Source organism: Equus przewalskii, chromosome 25 (assembly GCF_037783145.1).
Source record: "Equus przewalskii isolate Varuska chromosome 25, EquPr2, whole genome shotgun sequence".
Taxonomy (NCBI): domain Eukaryota; kingdom Metazoa; phylum Chordata; class Mammalia; order Perissodactyla; family Equidae; genus Equus; species Equus przewalskii.
In genome coordinates this window covers 19138538-19155342 of record NC_091855.1, presented here as the reverse complement: position 1 = coordinate 19155342, position 16805 = coordinate 19138538, and the positions used below count along the sequence as shown (strand labels likewise).

The 16805-nt window shown below is 37.7% G+C and overlaps 1 protein-coding gene across 10 annotated transcripts in view; it reads right to left on the bottom strand.

Moving 5' to 3' along the window:
• Positions 1–16805, bottom strand: part of BBOF1 (basal body orientation factor 1) — a 62672-nt gene that overhangs the window by 38279 nt on the left and 7588 nt on the right. For 8 of the 10 annotated variants that reach the window (XM_070593853.1, XM_070593851.1, XM_070593854.1 and 5 more), the window contains exons 3-4: positions 9804–9869; positions 8388–8531 (exon numbers count right to left, since the gene is read on the bottom strand). In XM_070593853.1, the coding sequence (XP_070449954.1) occupies positions 8388–8531; positions 9804–9869 (210 nt within the window). The remainder of the gene's footprint in view (positions 1–8387; positions 8532–9803; positions 9870–16805) is intronic. The other 2 variants (XM_070593856.1, XM_070593858.1) reach the window with 1 other exon arrangement.

The window sequence follows — 16805 nt, the reverse complement described above, 5'->3', positions numbered from 1 at the left end:
CCTACTCTCTATTTCGTTTATTTCTGCTCTGATTTTTATTATTTCTTCCTTCACTAACTTGGAGCTTTATTTGTTCTTCTTTTTCTGGTTCTTTTAGGTGTGGTGTAAGCTTGTTTGAGATTTTTCTTGCTTTTTGAGTTAGGCCTGTATTGCTATAAATTTCCCTCTTAGTACTGCTTTTGCTGCATCCTATAGGTTTTGTTATGTTGTGTTTTCATTTTCATTTGTCTCAAGGTATTTTTTCATTTCTCCTTTGATTTCTTCATTGATCCAATAATTGTTCAGTAGCATGTTGTTTAGTCTCCACATATTTGTGATTTTCCCAGCTATTTTTTGGTAGTTGATTTCTAGTTTCACAACATTGTAGTTGGAAAAGATGGTTGATATGATTTCTATTTCTTAAATTTATTGAGGCTTGCCTTGCTTCCCAACATATGGTCTATCTTTAAGCATGTTCTATGTGCACTTGAGAAGAATGTGTATGCTACTGTTTTTGGATGCAATGTTCCATATGTATCTTTTAAGTCCATTAGTCTAGTGTTTCACTTAAGGTTACTGTTTCCTTGTTGACTTTCTGTGTGGATGATCTATCCATTGACGTAAGTGGGGTTTTAAGGTCCCCTACTATTACTGTGTTGCAATTCTCTCTTTAGTTCAATTTCTCCCTTCAGTTCTGTTAATAATTGCTTTATATACTTTAGTGCTCCTGTATTAGGTGCACATATATTAATAAGTGTTATGTCTTCTTGATGGAATGTCCCTTTTATCATTATATAATACCTATCTTTGTCTCTCATTATCTTTTTTATCTTGAAATCTCCTTTGTCTGTTATAAGTATGGCTCCACCCACTTTCTTTTGCTTTCCATTTTCTTGGAGTATCATCTTCCTTCCCTTCACTTTGAGCCTATGTTTGTCTTTAGAGCTGAGATGTGTTTCCTGGAGGCAGCTTATTGTTGGGTCTTGTTTTTCAATCCATCCAGCCACTCTGTGTTTTTTGATTGGTAAGTTCAATCCATTTACATTTAGAGTGATTTACTGATATATGAGGACTTAACATTGCCATTTTATCTTTTGTTTTCCAATTATTCTATATTTCCATTGTTTCTTTTTCCTTATATTTCTGCCTGCCATTTCTGTTTTGTGGTTTTCTATGATTGTTTTCTCAGTTTTCTCTTTATTTATGATTTGTTACTCTGCTCGGATTTTTTGTTTTTTGGTTACCATGAGGTTTGTATAAAGGATCTCATAGACGAGATAGTCCCTTTTCTGATAGCCTCTTATCTCCATTAACCTATGCAGGTTCTATCCCTTTCCCTTCTCCTTCTACATTTTTGTCATCACAAATTATTCTTTTTTGTGTTGTGAGTTTGTGACCTAATTTGTTTATAGTTATTTTTTAATGTTTCCTTTCCCTTTATCCTTTATGTTATAATTGTTTGCTAACCTATTCTGAAATAGAGCTGCAATTTTCTAATTTTGTCTGTCTATTTATCTCCTTGCTAAAAGCTTTGTAAACATTTGCCTTTTTGTTTCAGGTAGGAGGGCTCCCTTCAACATTATTGTAAAGTAGGTCTGGGGCAATGAACTCCCTCAGCTTTTGTTTTTCTGGGAAAACTCTTATTTCTCCATCATATCTGAAGGACAGTTTCACTGGATAGAGTATTCTTGGCTGATAGTTTTTGTCTTTCAGTATTTTGAATATATCATTCTACTCTCTTCTAGCCTATAAGGTTTCTGCTGAGAAATCCACTGAAAGCCTGGTGGCAGCTCCTTTGGAGGTTATTTTCTTCTGTCTTGCTGCCTTTAATATTTTTTCTTTGTCACTGACTTTTGACAGTTTTAATATTATATGTCTTGGAGAAGGTCTTTTTGCATTGAGGTAATTAGGAGTTCTATTAGCTTCATGTACTTGCATGTCCAGTTATTTCCCCAGGTTTGGGAAGTTCTCAGCTATTATTTCTTTGAATAAGCTCTCTGCTCCTTTCTCCCTCTCTTCCTCCTCTAGAATATCTATAATCCTTATGGTACTTTTCCTAAGTGATGTTTCCCTCTCTCTCTCTCTCTTTTTTTTTTTTGGTGAGGAAGATTGGCCCTGAGCTAACATCTGTTTCCAATCTTCCTCTTTTTGCTTGAGGAAAATTGTTCCTGAGCTAACATCTGTGCCAATCTTCCTCTGTTTTGTATGTGGGATGCCACCACAGCATGGCTTGATGAGTGGTGTGTAGGTCCACACTCGGGATCCAAACCCATGAACCCTGGGCCACCAAAGCAGAGCACGCAAACTTAACCGCCACATCACTAGGCTGGCCCTTGAGTTGGATATTTCTTGAAGAATTTCTCCATTTTTTAAAAAATCTTAGTTCTCTGTCCTCCTTCATCTGAGTCATTTCTATGTTTCTATCTTTGAGCTCATTAATTCTCTCCTCCAGAAGGTCTACTCTATTTTTAATGCTTTCTACATTATCTTTTATTTCATTAATTGTGTTCTTTATATCCAGAATTTCTGTTTGGTTTTTTTTGTTTGTTTGTTTTGGAGCTTCAATCTTTTTGGCAAAGTATTTCTTCTGTTCATTAATTTTATTCCTGAGCTCACTGAATTGTTTTCTGAGTTTTCTTGTAATTCATTGTTTCTTTATGACAGCTATTTTGAATTCTCCGTCAGTTAGATTGCAATTTTCTATGACTTCAGATTTGGTTTCTGGAGAGTTGTCATTTTCCTTCTGTTCTGCCATATTACTCTAGTTCATGGTGTTTGATGAACTGATCCTCTGCTGGCACATCTGTGGTAGAAATCACCTTCTCTTATTTGGATATGGCTTTGGTTACTTTGCTTCTGGTTGCTTGGGTCTCATATTGCTCCACTGGCTCTCCATGGACTCAGATGCTGTTGTCCTGTGCGCCATCTGTACAGCTGTTCCCCAGTTGTCTGGGGGTGCTGGTTGCACCACTGCTGGGGTGCTGGGTTCATAGGTGTCACTGTCACTCATGGAGGCCCAGGGACCCAAGGACTTGTATGCAGCCACCACTGCTGGTGGAGTTGGTGTCAGGGGTACTACCACTGGGGGCTGGGTGCTCCTGCCTTGCCTGCTTTCAGTTATGTGGGTCAGGCCACTGCTGCTGCCACCATTCTACTGACAGTTGTGGGGTGGGGCTACCACTGGCTGCCGCCACCACCCCTCAGGTATTCATGCATGCACAGGACCACTGCCACCCCACAGGCATTTGGGTGCACGGGGCAGGGCTACCCTCACCTCCACTCTCAGTCATGTGGGCTGCTGTATGAGGATCTGCACCCTGGACTGCTGCCACAGGAGGTCAGGGAGAGGGCTGCTCCTGTAGTTCCACTGCTTTCTGGGAGTCCAGTCCATCCACCTTCAGATGTAAAGCTCCCTGGATCTCTTAGGTATCCTGTTGTGCTGTGTAGGGAATCCTCTGTTGGCCAATGGATGTCTGTTTGGTTGTAATTTAGAGGGGAGAGACAAAGGGAACCTCTTACTCTGCCATGATGCTGATGTCTAGAAAACTTTTTTTTCAGCTTTATTGAGGTATAATCGACAAATAAAATTGTAAGGTATTTAAGTGTACATCATGATGATTTGATATACATAACATTGTGAAAGGATTCTTCCCATCTGGTTAACAGAAAACTTGATACGCCTTCAATTATACTTTTAATGAAAAGATCCACTCAGCATTTAACAAAGATCTACTGAGCATGGCTTGTATCTTGTATTTCGATAAGTACAAAGGACAACCCTGTTCATGCCTCAAAGCATTTACAATCTTTAAAATTTCTAAATTATTACTTTAAAAATATCTTGTTTATTTTTATTTTTTTCCAGTTTTGAGATACAACTAATATATAACATTGCGTACTTTTTTTTCAGTTTTTTTTTAGTTTTGAAAACAATTATTTTTGACGTTAAAAATGTAAATGTAAAAAGCATACAGTGAAATGTGATAAATGTATAAACCGTTGTAACTGTGAGCCAGACGAATGTATAGAACATTTCCATCAACCCAGGAAACTTCCTTTCAAATTTTCTCAGAGGGAACCACTCTTCTGTTCTGACACTTCATGGAAGTCGACTTCTACAGGAGTATCAGAAAGGTACCTTAAAAGAGATATGTTTTAGGAGTTGAAAAGCATTTTTTTGATAGGCATCTTTTGCTGAACGTACTGTTTGGGGGGATTATGCATGTTAATGCCTCATCTGTAGTTTGGTTGTTTTTACTGTGGAGTATTAATCCCTTATATGAATATACAATGGTGTGTATATCACTTCTCCTGCCCATGGACATTTGGATTTTGTCCAGTTTTTGCCACATTGTGTACGTTTTTAAGAGGTGCAATGTGTTGATTTGATACACTCTTATATTACAAAACGATTACCACCATAGCATTAGCTAACACCTCCATATTGTCACATAATTACCATTTCTTTTTTGTGGTGAAAACATTTAAGATCTACTCTGTTAGCAACTTTCAGGTATATAATACACTATTATTAGCTACAATCACCATGCTATATATTAGATTCTCCGGAACTTGTCAGTCTTATGACTGGAAGTTTGTACCCTTTGACCAATATCTCCCCATTTCCCCCTCCCCACAGCCCAGGTAACTGCCACTCTATTCTTTGTTTCTCTGTGTTTGGCTTTTTTTAGATTTCACATATAAGTGATATGATACAGTATTTGTCTTTCTCTGTGTGGCTTACTTCACTTAGCATAATGCCCTCAAGTTTTATCCAAGTTGCTGCAAATGCCAGGAAGAAAATTATTACTTTTAAACAGGACTCTGGGCAAAGGCCTCAGGGAAAACATGTATTTGAGCTGAGCCTTTGAAGGATAGGTGAATTTTTTTTTCTGCTTTTTCTCCCCAAGTCCCCCCAGTACATAGTTGTAGTTTATAGTTGTGGGTTCTTCTAGTTGTGGCATGTGGGACGCTGCCCCAGTGTTGGCTGACGAGCAGTGCCATGTTCGCACCCAGGATCCGAACCAGTGAAACCCTCGGCCGCCAAAGTGGAGTGAGCAAATTTAACCACTCAGCCGCGGGACCAGCCCCCAGGATTGGTAAAATTTTAATGGACAAAGATCTGTCCATTAAAGTATATGGAGTATATCCCCAACAGAAAAAGCAGTGTGAACAAAGTAAGAAAAGTAGAAAAGACTTCAGGGATGAGTGAATACCCAGTTTGGGTGGATTAAAGGGGGTGTGCATGGGGAGATAGTAAAAGGAGATAAAAACCTACCAAAGTAGATGTAGGGTCTTGACTTTCACACTAAGGCATCTGGACAATCTTCTGTTTACAGTGGAGAAATAGTAAAGAAGATTCTTGAGGGAGGTGATCAGAACTGTGATATTTTAAGATTATTCTTGCAGCAGTGTGTACTTTGGACTGAAGTTGTGTGGTGATTTTAAAATATGTCCACAACTTCTTTGACAATCCTCCCTTCAAATGATGGAACCTAATTCCCCATCCTTAGAATGTGAGCCAGACTTAGGAATTCACTTCTAGCTAATAGAATATGACAGAAGTAATGCTATGTGATTTCCAAGGCTAGTTCAAGAAAAGGATAGTTTCTGTCTGACTTCCTCTTGGATTACTCACTCTTGGTAAAATCATCCATCAAGTTGTGAGGACACTCAGGCAGCTTACGAACAGGCCCGTGTGGGAAGAGGTTGAGGGCTCCCAGTAACGACCAGCACCAACTTGCCGACAGCCATGCAAGCCGGCACCTTGGAAGCAGATCCTCAAGCTGCAATCAAGCCTTCAGGTGACTCCAGCCCTGGCTGACATCGTGAATGCAATCTCAAGAGAGACCTTGAGCCAGAGCTGCCCAGCTAAACTGCTCACGAATTCCTGACCCACAGAAATTGTGCTTTTAACAAGTGTTTATTATTGTGTTAAGCTATTAGATTTGGGGGTAATTTGTTCTGCAGTAGTAGGTAATTAATGCAAGTGAAGAAGAGAAGAAGCCAGACTAAAGGTGTTAGACAGGGATTCAGGACACTAGGATTCTGCTGCCAGCTCTACATTTACCATGGAAGTCACTTAACATCTTTGTGCCTCAGTTTTCCTCATCTGTAGAATGGCTTAAATAGGCCCTAAAGTTTCTTCCAGGGCCAAGATTCTGTGAATTCTATGAAAGGTTTTAGTTTTATATAGTTGCCTTATATCACTCATTTACCAAATTTTATTGTTAAGTACTAGTCTAGGAACTAGTGAGCAGTGACAAGTACACACACAAGCAGATGACTTGGCTCCTTTTATTATCCTTAGTTTATGAAGATTAAAGAAGAAAACAAACATAAAATAACTAGAGAAGACAGTTATAGAACTACTATTTTTAAGGACATTAAAGGGCTTGAAACTCAGAAGAGGAGAGAGTTCCCCAGAAAATACTGCAAAGGAATTTGTATAATAGTGAGCTAGGGAAATTAAGAACAATTTTAAAGCAACAGTTACAAAGCAACAAGTAATCAAGTTCATGAACAAAGTTAGCTTCACGGGAAGGTTTTGGGATAACTATGAAATTATGATAGGAAGAGTTAAACCAAATTCCTTCCAAGCTAAGAAAGTGTCTTCCCATTCTCCACCTTGCCTGAAATGTGCCAACTCATTTATTTAAATGAGCTTCTAAGAGTCCTCTATTAATATTTTTAAAGGTATGTGATCATGACAGTAATAAAAACATTAGTAACTACTATGCTACCACTCTTACTAGGGATTAGTAGGAGCCAACGTGCTAAGTATTTTACACACATTACGTTATTCAATCCACATCTCTGAGAGGAGGCAGGTGATATTATAGCCACATTTTACAAATGAGGAGTCTGAGAATCAGAGATGTTAACAGAGTATCCAAGGCCACACAGCTATCAGCTACAGAGCCAGGACATAAAGTTCATGATCTCAACCACCACATTATCTTATCTACCTTATTCGTTTCTCATATACTCCTTCAATCTGGAAGTTAGCTAAATGGTAAACAGAAACAGGATACAGGAAGTTTGGTTTCCCAGAAAAGCTTATTCCTGCTAATTAGGGCTGTGGGTTGCCAGAAAAGTGCTTGAGAGAGACTGCACGCTTGGAGGACACACCATGATTGAGAATGAGAGGCACTAAACGGGATAGAGGAAGGGCCTTAAATAATATTAATTGTAATAAAAATAATTTTAGCAGGAGTAATAACAGCATCAGGATAAGCAACAGCAGGTGGTATTTATCACACAGTGCTAAACATTAAAAACATTTTATTTATTCTTCCCAATGTCCCTTTGAAGTTGGTACTATTATTCTCATCTCCATGTTCCAGACAAGGAAATTTAACAGGCTATCCAAGTAGTGAAGACAGTATTTATCGTCTGGCAGGCAGTCTGACTTCAGAGCACCAACTTTTAACGCTACACTACATGCTATATGGTTATTCTTGGTGGCAATACTACTTCTATTACTAGTCCTACTACAAATACAGTATTCATGTATATTCAGTGGTGTGTGAGAGCCAGCTCCTACCAGGAATTTTGCTAGTAGGTTGTTAAAGCATTGGTAGCTTGAAATTGGCCATAATAAAAGCATTTACACCAAGGAAATCAGCAAAGGATACAAATTAGGACTTTTTTTTGCAGAGAGCTACACACTGCTGTTAATATAATTCTCACTATGTGATATACACTATTTTAAGCACTTTACATATATGAATTCATTTAATCCTTACAACAACCCTATGAGACACTAAACATTACTATCCTCATTTTACATGAGGAAACCAAGGTATAGAGAGGTTAAGTAACTTGTTCAAATTCATAAAGCTGATTTCAGCGACCTGTGCTCAGCACTCATCTGTGCCCTTTATTGCATTATAATTAATACAATAAAACTATATTCTGAGCTAAGGGAATGGAAAGTAAGAGAGCACAGCAAGGTCAGAGAAACTTTCTGAAAGTACTCAGTCTTCCTCATCCCACCCACCCCTACCCAGAGAACCTTCCAAAATTTTCTGCAATTATCATTCATCAGTCTAAACATATTTTCCTTTAAGATTCTGCTAATTTGCCCCTAATGTTTTCCAAAAACCGTACTTTGTTTCTTATTGGAGTCAGTCCAAAGGTTTTACTGCTGATAAATGTGGGGAGGGTGTGTTGACTAAAATTTGGTGAATTTACAAAGAAATAATGCTCAGAAAAAGAAAAGTCTAACCATCAAGACCTTTTGCATCCAGTCCTAAACTGATATGTCTTACCCTTTTTTCCTCAAAAAAGCTCTAAAATGTCAGAGTCCTTTACCATCTCCTGGGAATAAATGTTTATGAAGGCTTTTGCAGATGTATGTAGTTAATTGTAATCTCCTTTTTTTTTAGAAAAAGAAAAAAACTCACATCATCTAATTCTTTCTCCACTTGGATTTTTCTCTTCTGGAATTGTTTTACTGTTTTCAGCTCTGTCTGAATCATGCTAATTTCTCTGGCTTTTTGATGGAACTGTCCCTCCAGCTCACTTATTTGCACAGTGTACTTTTGTTCCTGTATGCAAAAAAACCCAGGTAAATGAGTTAGGAAAAAGAAAAGAAGTCCCACAGAGTTATGTTCCATTTGAAGCCTTAAGCCATTTGTCTATCTTCTTTGAAGAAATGTTCCCTTTTTATTTTTCCATAAAGTTCTAATTTTTGTTAAAAGATGCCAAATGCCTTGAATAAGAAAAAAATTCTACAATGAGCTGATCTTGTATAGAAAATTTATTATTATTTATTGAAAAGAGGTATGAGAAGTCTAAACAAATCTTTAATCCGTAAGAAAGATAAATAACATCCTTGACCCTAAGTTGAAATTAGCAAGCTTAAGAGACAAAGGAAGGGTCAATATCTCTAATAAAGAAAGAAGGAAAGAGGTGCCAGCCTCATGGCCTAGTGGTTAAGTCCAGTGTGCTCCTCTTTGGCAGCCTGGGTTTGTTTTCTGGGCATGGACCTACACCACTCACTGGTCCTCATGCTGAGGTGGTGACTCACATATGAAAAACAGAGGAAGATTGGCACAGATCATTAGCTCAGGGTGAATCTTCCTCAAGCAAAAAGAGGAGGATTGGCAACAGATGTTAGCTCAGGGTGAATCGTTCCCTGCTTAAAAAAAAAAAAAAAAAAGGAACCGGGATTTTTAGTGAGGGAGAAAGAAGACATAGATAAAGTTAAGTAAAAACCTTGTATTCCTGCATCTGAATTGGAAGTATTAGTATGGGCTCATGATATATTTTATGGTATATTTCAATCTTTAAAAATATATGTATTTCCTAACTCTGTCCACTGAAAAGTCCTAGCAAGAATGACAAACTCAGGATCAGTAAGGACCACTAATACCAGATGATTTTCTAAAATAACATATTTTTATGTTATTTTTGAGCTTCTATACAATCAAGCGAACGAGCTTTAAGGTTGCTGAGCTGCTCATAGGACCTATTCACCTATTCTCATTGTTTCTTTTTCTTTTTTTTTTAAGATTGGCACCTGAGCTAACATCTGTTGCCAATCTTTTTTCTTTTTATCTTTCTCCCCGAAGCCCCCCAGTACCTAGTTGTATATTCTAGTTGTAGGTGCTTCTAGTTGTGGTATGTGGGACGCTGCCTCAGCATGGCTTGATGAGTGGTACTAGGTCTGCTCGCAGGATCTGAAGCAGTGAAACCCTGGGCCACCAAAGTCAACCACCCAGCCACGAGGCCGGCCCCTCTCATTGTGTCTTAAAACATGAGCTTGCCAGAAACCTGACCACCCAGTAAGTGGAGTATTAGTGCACATAGATACTCACCAGTTTTTCCTTCTCCTCTTGGGCTTTTTCCTTTGTTTCATTCAATTGCTGCTTCAGTTTTTCAATCTGTAGAAGACAGAAATACAGAGTCAGGAAGGTAAAGAAATTGCTCTCTCTCCTACCTTTATTAAGTAGCCTAATTTTCACATGATATTAAAACCACTGGGGTTGGAGAGGTGGAGTAAGGTGAGAAGAGGACAAGAGGGGAGATACTCCATACTCTTAACCCTTTTATTGCCAGGTTCCAAAACCTGGCTACCATCAGAATTACCTGGGTAACACAACATTAAATTTACCATCTTAACCATTTTTAAGGGTACAGTTCAGTAGTAAGTATGTTCACATTGTTGTGCAACAGATCTATAACTTTCATCTTGCAAAACTGAAACTTTATATTCATAAAACACTAATTCCTTCTCCTACCTACTCCCAGTCCTTGGCAACCACTCTTCTACTTTCTGTTTCTACGATTTTAATTATTTTAGATGCTTTGTATGAGTAGAATCATATAGCATTTGTCCTTTTGTAACTGGCTTTTTTCACTTAGCAAAATATCCTTGAGATTCATCCATGTTGTAGCATGTGAGAGGATTTCCTTCTTTTTAAAGGCTACATAATATTCCTTTCACATATATACCACATTTTATTTACCCATTCACCCATCAATGGACATTTGGGTGGCTTCCACCTCTTGGCTATGTGAATAATATTTCAACAAACATAGGTGTTCAAATATCTCTTCAAGATCCTGCTTTAAATTCTATTGGAGAAGCCAGCCTTGTGACACAGTGGTTAAGTTTGGCACGCTCCACTTAGGCAGCCCAGGGTTGTGGGTTCACATCCTGGGCATAGATCTATACTTGTCAGCCATGCTGTGGTGGCAACCCACACATAAAGTGGAGGAAGATTGGCACAGATGTTAGCTCAGGGATAATATTCCTCAGCAAAAAAATAAAAATAAACAAACAAATTCTACTGGAAATATACCCCAAAGTGAGATTCCTGGATCACATGGTAATTCTATTTTTAATTTTTTGAAGAACCTCATACTGTTTTCCATAATGGCTACACCATTTTACATTTCCACCAACAATGCACAAGTGTTCCAATTTCTCTGCATCCTCTCCAACACTTGCTATTTCTGTTTTTCTGATAGTAGCCATCTTAATGGATGTGAAGTGATATCTCACTGTAGTTTTGATTTGCATTTCTCTTATCTGGGTAACTTTTTTAAAGAAAAGTTTAAAGGGCCAGCCAGTCGTGTAGTGGTTAAGTTCGTGTACTCCACTCTGGCAGTCCAGGGTTCACAGGTTTGGATCCCGGGTGTGGACCTACACACAGCTCATCAAGCCATGCTGTGGTGGCATCCCACATACAAAATAGAAAACTGGCACAGATGTTAGCTCAGTGACAATCTTCCTTAAGCAAAAAGAGGAATATTGGCAATAGATGTTAGCTCAGGGCCAATCTTCCTCACACACACAAAAAAAGCTTCAAGAAGAGTACAAAGAGTTCTCATATGAGCTTCACTCAATTTTGCCACATTTGCTTTCCCTCTCTCTATGTACAGTCATGCATTGTTTAATGACAGGGACATGTTCTGAGAAATGCATCTTTAGGTGATTTTGCCATTGTGCAAATATCTGAGTGTACTGAAAGGGAACAAAATTTGCCACCCCAAAACATGTCTCTTTAATATGAGGATTATTTTAGGCTATTTTAAAGAAACAGAAGACTCGGAAAGTTTTTCTTGTTACCTCCCCCTTAACTGCCTAAAAGAATTCAGTTAAAAAAAACCTGTCTCAGGAAGCGAGCTATCACTCTAGTATGTGACCTAACTGGTAGGCAGGGAGAAACCTAGAAAAGCGTTTGTTAGGCTCTCCTCTGTATTCTTCTGTTTCTGTGTCGCCACTTATTTTCCAAACATTTGTTCCCTTTCACCTACCTGTGAATTGCCCTCCTTCCCTTTAAAGTCCCTGACTCTCCCCACCCCTAAGCTCTTTTGTCTTTAGCTGAGGATGGTATTTAAGGTGAGGGCTTTGGGCATTTTGGCGAGTTACTTGGTTTTCTTGGGTTTCTTCCACATATACATGTTATTAAACTTTTGTTTTTCTCCTGTTAATCTGTCTCATGTCAATTTAATTTTTAGACTAGCCAGAAGAACCTAGAAGGGTAGATGACAATTATTTCCCCCCTACAGTACTTACACAAACCTAGATGGTATAGCCTACTACATACCTACATACCTACTACACACATAGGCTATATGGTACTAATCTTATGGGACCACTCTGGTATACGCAGTCCATCATTGACTGAAATGTCATTAGGTGGTGCATGTATATGTGGAAAGATCTATCTAAATATATATATATATATATATATATACACACACACACATATGATATAGATTTTTTTTACATTGTTTTTTCTAGAACAGTCTTTGTCTTTTATGATATCAACATTTTTGAAGAATACCAGCCACGGTTGGGTGTGTCTGCTGTTTCTGCATGAGTAGATTCAGGTTATGCATTTTTGGCAGGGATACACTGCCTAAGTGATGATGATCCTTTTCAGCGCAACACACCATGAGGTGATTGATTTTAATCAATTGGTTAAGATTGTGTCTCCCAGGTTTCTCCACTTAAAGTTACGATTTCTCCTTTTGTAATTACTAAGTAATTTGTGGGAAGGTATTTTGAAACTATGCAAATATCCTTCGGCTCATCAAACTTGCACCCACGAGTTTTAGCATCCACTCATGATTCTTGACTGAATCAATTATCATGATGATGCCAAATGATGACTTTTCTAACTCTATCATTCCTTGGAAATTTAATAATTTACTGCATTCCACTGTAAAGAAAAGCTTTCCCTTCTCCCTTATTAACGTATGTATTTATTTGTTAGCAGTGTGCACTCATGGACTTATTTTATTTAATGGGTTAAAATCTATTGCTGTTATTATTTATTGTGATTGTCCCAGATTTTGGCAGTGGGAGCCCTTTCAAGCTAGCCGCTCTCTCCTTTTAACTTTTTTACTTACTTTCTGGCACAGTAAGATATTCCAGGTTCATCTTTTACTTTCCCTGCCCCAGTCTTGGAAGCAATCTCCAAGGATGCTGCTGTGTTTTAGTAGGAAACCTAAGTAGCTTTTTAAACTAAAAACTCCTTGATGTGGTTGTAGAATCAAAGAATACAAAGCAAAATATTTTTGTAAACATCATCTTAGACTAGTTTAAGGAAAACTTAAAATTTCTAAAAAATAAATTGAGACAGTCCTAAGTCATGTAGGACAGGTGTGAAATATAACGAGATTTACTTTGTGATTGATTGAACAAAGACTGAAAACAAAACAAAGAGTGAACAAAAACACACTTAAGGAAAATCTCCTACTTTTGCTCACGATATAACAGTTTTCAAAACACATTTAATTTCTTATATTTCTATAATTAACATAAAATAAGACTATAAATAGTTTAAAGTTTAAGAAAATAATACATTTCTAGGATACAGCAGAATGAATAACAAAATAGGAGAGCTAGTTAACCAGGATATACTGAATCTACTTCTTCCTTTCAAAGTAGTTTCTTTAGTTTTAATGGGCATCCATGACTGTGAGAAATTATGCATTTGCTGCAGTCAGATGCAGGCCTTTGATATATGGAGGCAGATGAAAATCAGGAAATACAAGTGATACCAATAAAGGCAGACAATATCAATTACCTAATGCAGGCCACAAAGCTTCTGTCATGAATTTTGAAAATTATTTGTATGGCTGGCATAAAAACTTACTTTAGAATAATACTTTATAGAAGACAATTTTGATAATGCCTACCATTCAGAGTAATTTTAAAAATGGAAGTTGCCTACCAAAGAAGGTAAAAAAACAACATCAATGCACAAAAAACTACACTTTAATAAAATATATAAAATGTACACAAACATTCAGTTGTTTGATTTCTCTAACATGCTTTCAATATTATCTTGAACTTAGTTTTTTTATTCTCTTTTTTTATTGAGTTATTGATAGGTTACAATCTTGTGAAATTTCAGTTGTACATTAATGTTTGTCAGTCATGTTGTAGGTGCACCACTTCACCCTTTGTGCCCACCCCCCACCCCACCTTTCCCCTGGTATCCACTAAACTGTTCTTGGTCCATAGTTTTAAATTCCTCATATGAGTGGAGTCATACACAGATTATCCTTCTCTCACTGGCTTATTTCACTTAACACAATTCTCTCAAGGTCCATCCATATTATTGCAAATGGAATGATTTTGTTTCGTTTTGCAGCTGAGTAGTATTCCATTGTATATATGTACCACATCTTTATCCATTCGTCTGTTGCTGGACACTTAGGTTGCTTCCACGTCTTGGCTATTGTAAACAGTGCTGCAATAAACATTGGGGTGCACAGGACTTTTGGGATTGCTGACTTCAAGCTCGTTGGATAAATACCCAGTAGTGGGATGGCTGGATCGTATGGTAGTTCTATTTTTAATTTTTTGAGGAATCTCCATACTGTTTTCCATAGTGGCTGCACCAATTTGCATTCCCACCAGCAGTGTATGAGGGTTCCTTTTTCTCCGCAACCTCTCCAACATTTGTTGCTATTAGTTTTAGATATTTTTGTCATTCTAACGGGTGTAAGGTGATATCTTAGTGTAGTTTTGATTTGCATTTCCCTGATGATCAGCGATGATGAGCATCTTTTCATGTGCCTATTGGCCATCCGTATATCTTCTTTGGAGAAATGTCTGTTCATGTCTCCAGCCCATTTTTTGATTGGGTTGTTTGATGTTTTGTTGTTGAGTTGCGAGAGTTCTTTATATATTATGGATATTAAGCCTTTGTCAGCTATATGACTTGCAAATATTTTTTCCCAGTTAGTGGGTTGTTTTTTTGTTTCAATCCTGTTTTCATTTGCCTTGAAGAAGCTCTTTAATCTGATGAAGTCCCATTTGTTTATTCTTTCTATTGTTTCCCTTCTCTGAGAAGGCATGATGTGCGAAAAGATCCTTTTAATACTGATGTCAAAGAGTGTACTGCCTACGTTTTCTTCCAGAAGCCTTATGGTTTCAGGTCTCACCTTTAGGTCTTTGATCCATTTTGAGTTTATTTTGGTGAATGGTGAAAAAGAATGGTCAATTTTCATTCTTTTACATGTGGCTTTCCAGTTTTCCCAGCACCATTTGTTGAAAAGACTTTCTTTTCTCCATTGTATGCCCTCAGCTCCTTTGTCGAAGATAAGCTGTCCATAGATGTGTGGTTTTATTTCTGGGCTTTCAATTCTGTTCCATTGATCTGTGCACCTGTTTTTGTACCAGTACCATGCTGTTTTGATTACTGTAGCTTTGTAGTATGTTTTGAAGTCAGGGATTGTGATGCCTCCTGTTTTGTTCTTTTTTCTCAGGATTGCTTTAGCACTTCGGGGTCTTTTGTTGCCCCATATGAATTTTAGGATTCTTTGTTCTAATTCTGTAAAGAATGTCATTGGGATTCTGATTGGGATGGCGTTGAATTTGTAGATTGCTTTAGGTAGAACGAACATTTTAACTATGTTTATTCTTCCAATCCATGTACATGGAATGTCTTTCCATCTCCTTATGTCGTCATCCAATTCTCTCAGAAAGGCCTTGTAATTTTCATTATATAGGTCCCTCACTTCCTTAGTTAAATTTACCCCAAGGTATTTTATTCTTTTTGTTGCGATTGTGAATGGTATTGTATTCTTGAGTTCTTTTTCTGTTGGTTCATTACTGGAGTATACAAATGCTACTGATTTATGCAAATTGATTTTATACCCTGCAACTCTGCTGTAGTTGTTGATTACTTCTAACAGTTTTCCAATGGATTCTTTGGGGTTTTCTATATATAAGATCATGTCATCTGCAAACAGTGAGAGTTTCACTTCTTCCCTCCCTATTTGGATTCCTTTTATTCCTTTTTCTTGCCTGATTGCTCTGGCCAGGACCTCCAGTACTATGTTAAATAAGAGTGGTGATAGAGGGCATCCTTGTCTCGTTCCTGTTTTCAGGGGGATGGCGCTCAGTTTTTGCCCATTGAGTATGATGTTGGCTATGGGTTGGTCGTATATGGCCTTTATTATGCTGAGGTAGTTTCCTTCTATGCCCATTTTGTTCAGAGTTTTTATCATAAACGGCTGTTGGATCTTGTCAAATGCTTTCTCTGCATCTATTGAGATGATCATGTGGTTTTTATTCCTCAGTTTGTTGATGTGGTGTATCACGTTGATTGATTTGCAGATGTTGAACCATCCCTGTGTCCCTGGTATGAATCCCACCTGATCATGATGTATGATTCTTTTGATGAATTGCTGAATTCTGGTTGCCAAAATTTTGTTTAGAATTTTTGCATCTATGTTCATCAGTGATATTGGCCTGTAGTTCTCTTTTTTCATGGTGTCCTTGTCAGGTTTTGGTATCAGCATGATGTTGGCCTCATAGAATGTGTTAGAAGTGTTCCATCTCCCCTAATTTTTTGGAATAGCTTGAAAAGGACAAGTATTAAATCCTCTCTGAAAGTTTGGTAGAATGCCCCAGGAAAGCCATCTGGTCCTGGGGCTTTATTCTTTGGGATGTTTTTGATTGCTGTTTCAATCTCTTTCCTTGTGATTGGTCTGTTCAAATTGTCTGCCTCTTCTTGAGTGAGCTTTGGGAGATTGTAGGAGTCCAAGAATTTATCCATTTCCTCTAGGTTATCCATTCTGTTGGCATATAGTTTTTTGTAGTATTCTCTTATAATCTGTTGTATTTCTGCAGAGTCTGTTGTTATTTCTCCTCGCTCATTTCTGATTTTGTTCATTTGAGCTTTCTCCCTTTTTTTCTTTGTAAGTCTGGCTAGTGGTTTGTCAATTTTATTTATCTTCTCAAAAAACTAGCTCTTTGTCTCATTGATCCTTTCTACTGCCTTTTTCGTTTCAATAGTATTTATTTCTGCTCTGATTTTTATTATTTCTCTCCTTCTGCTGACTTTGGG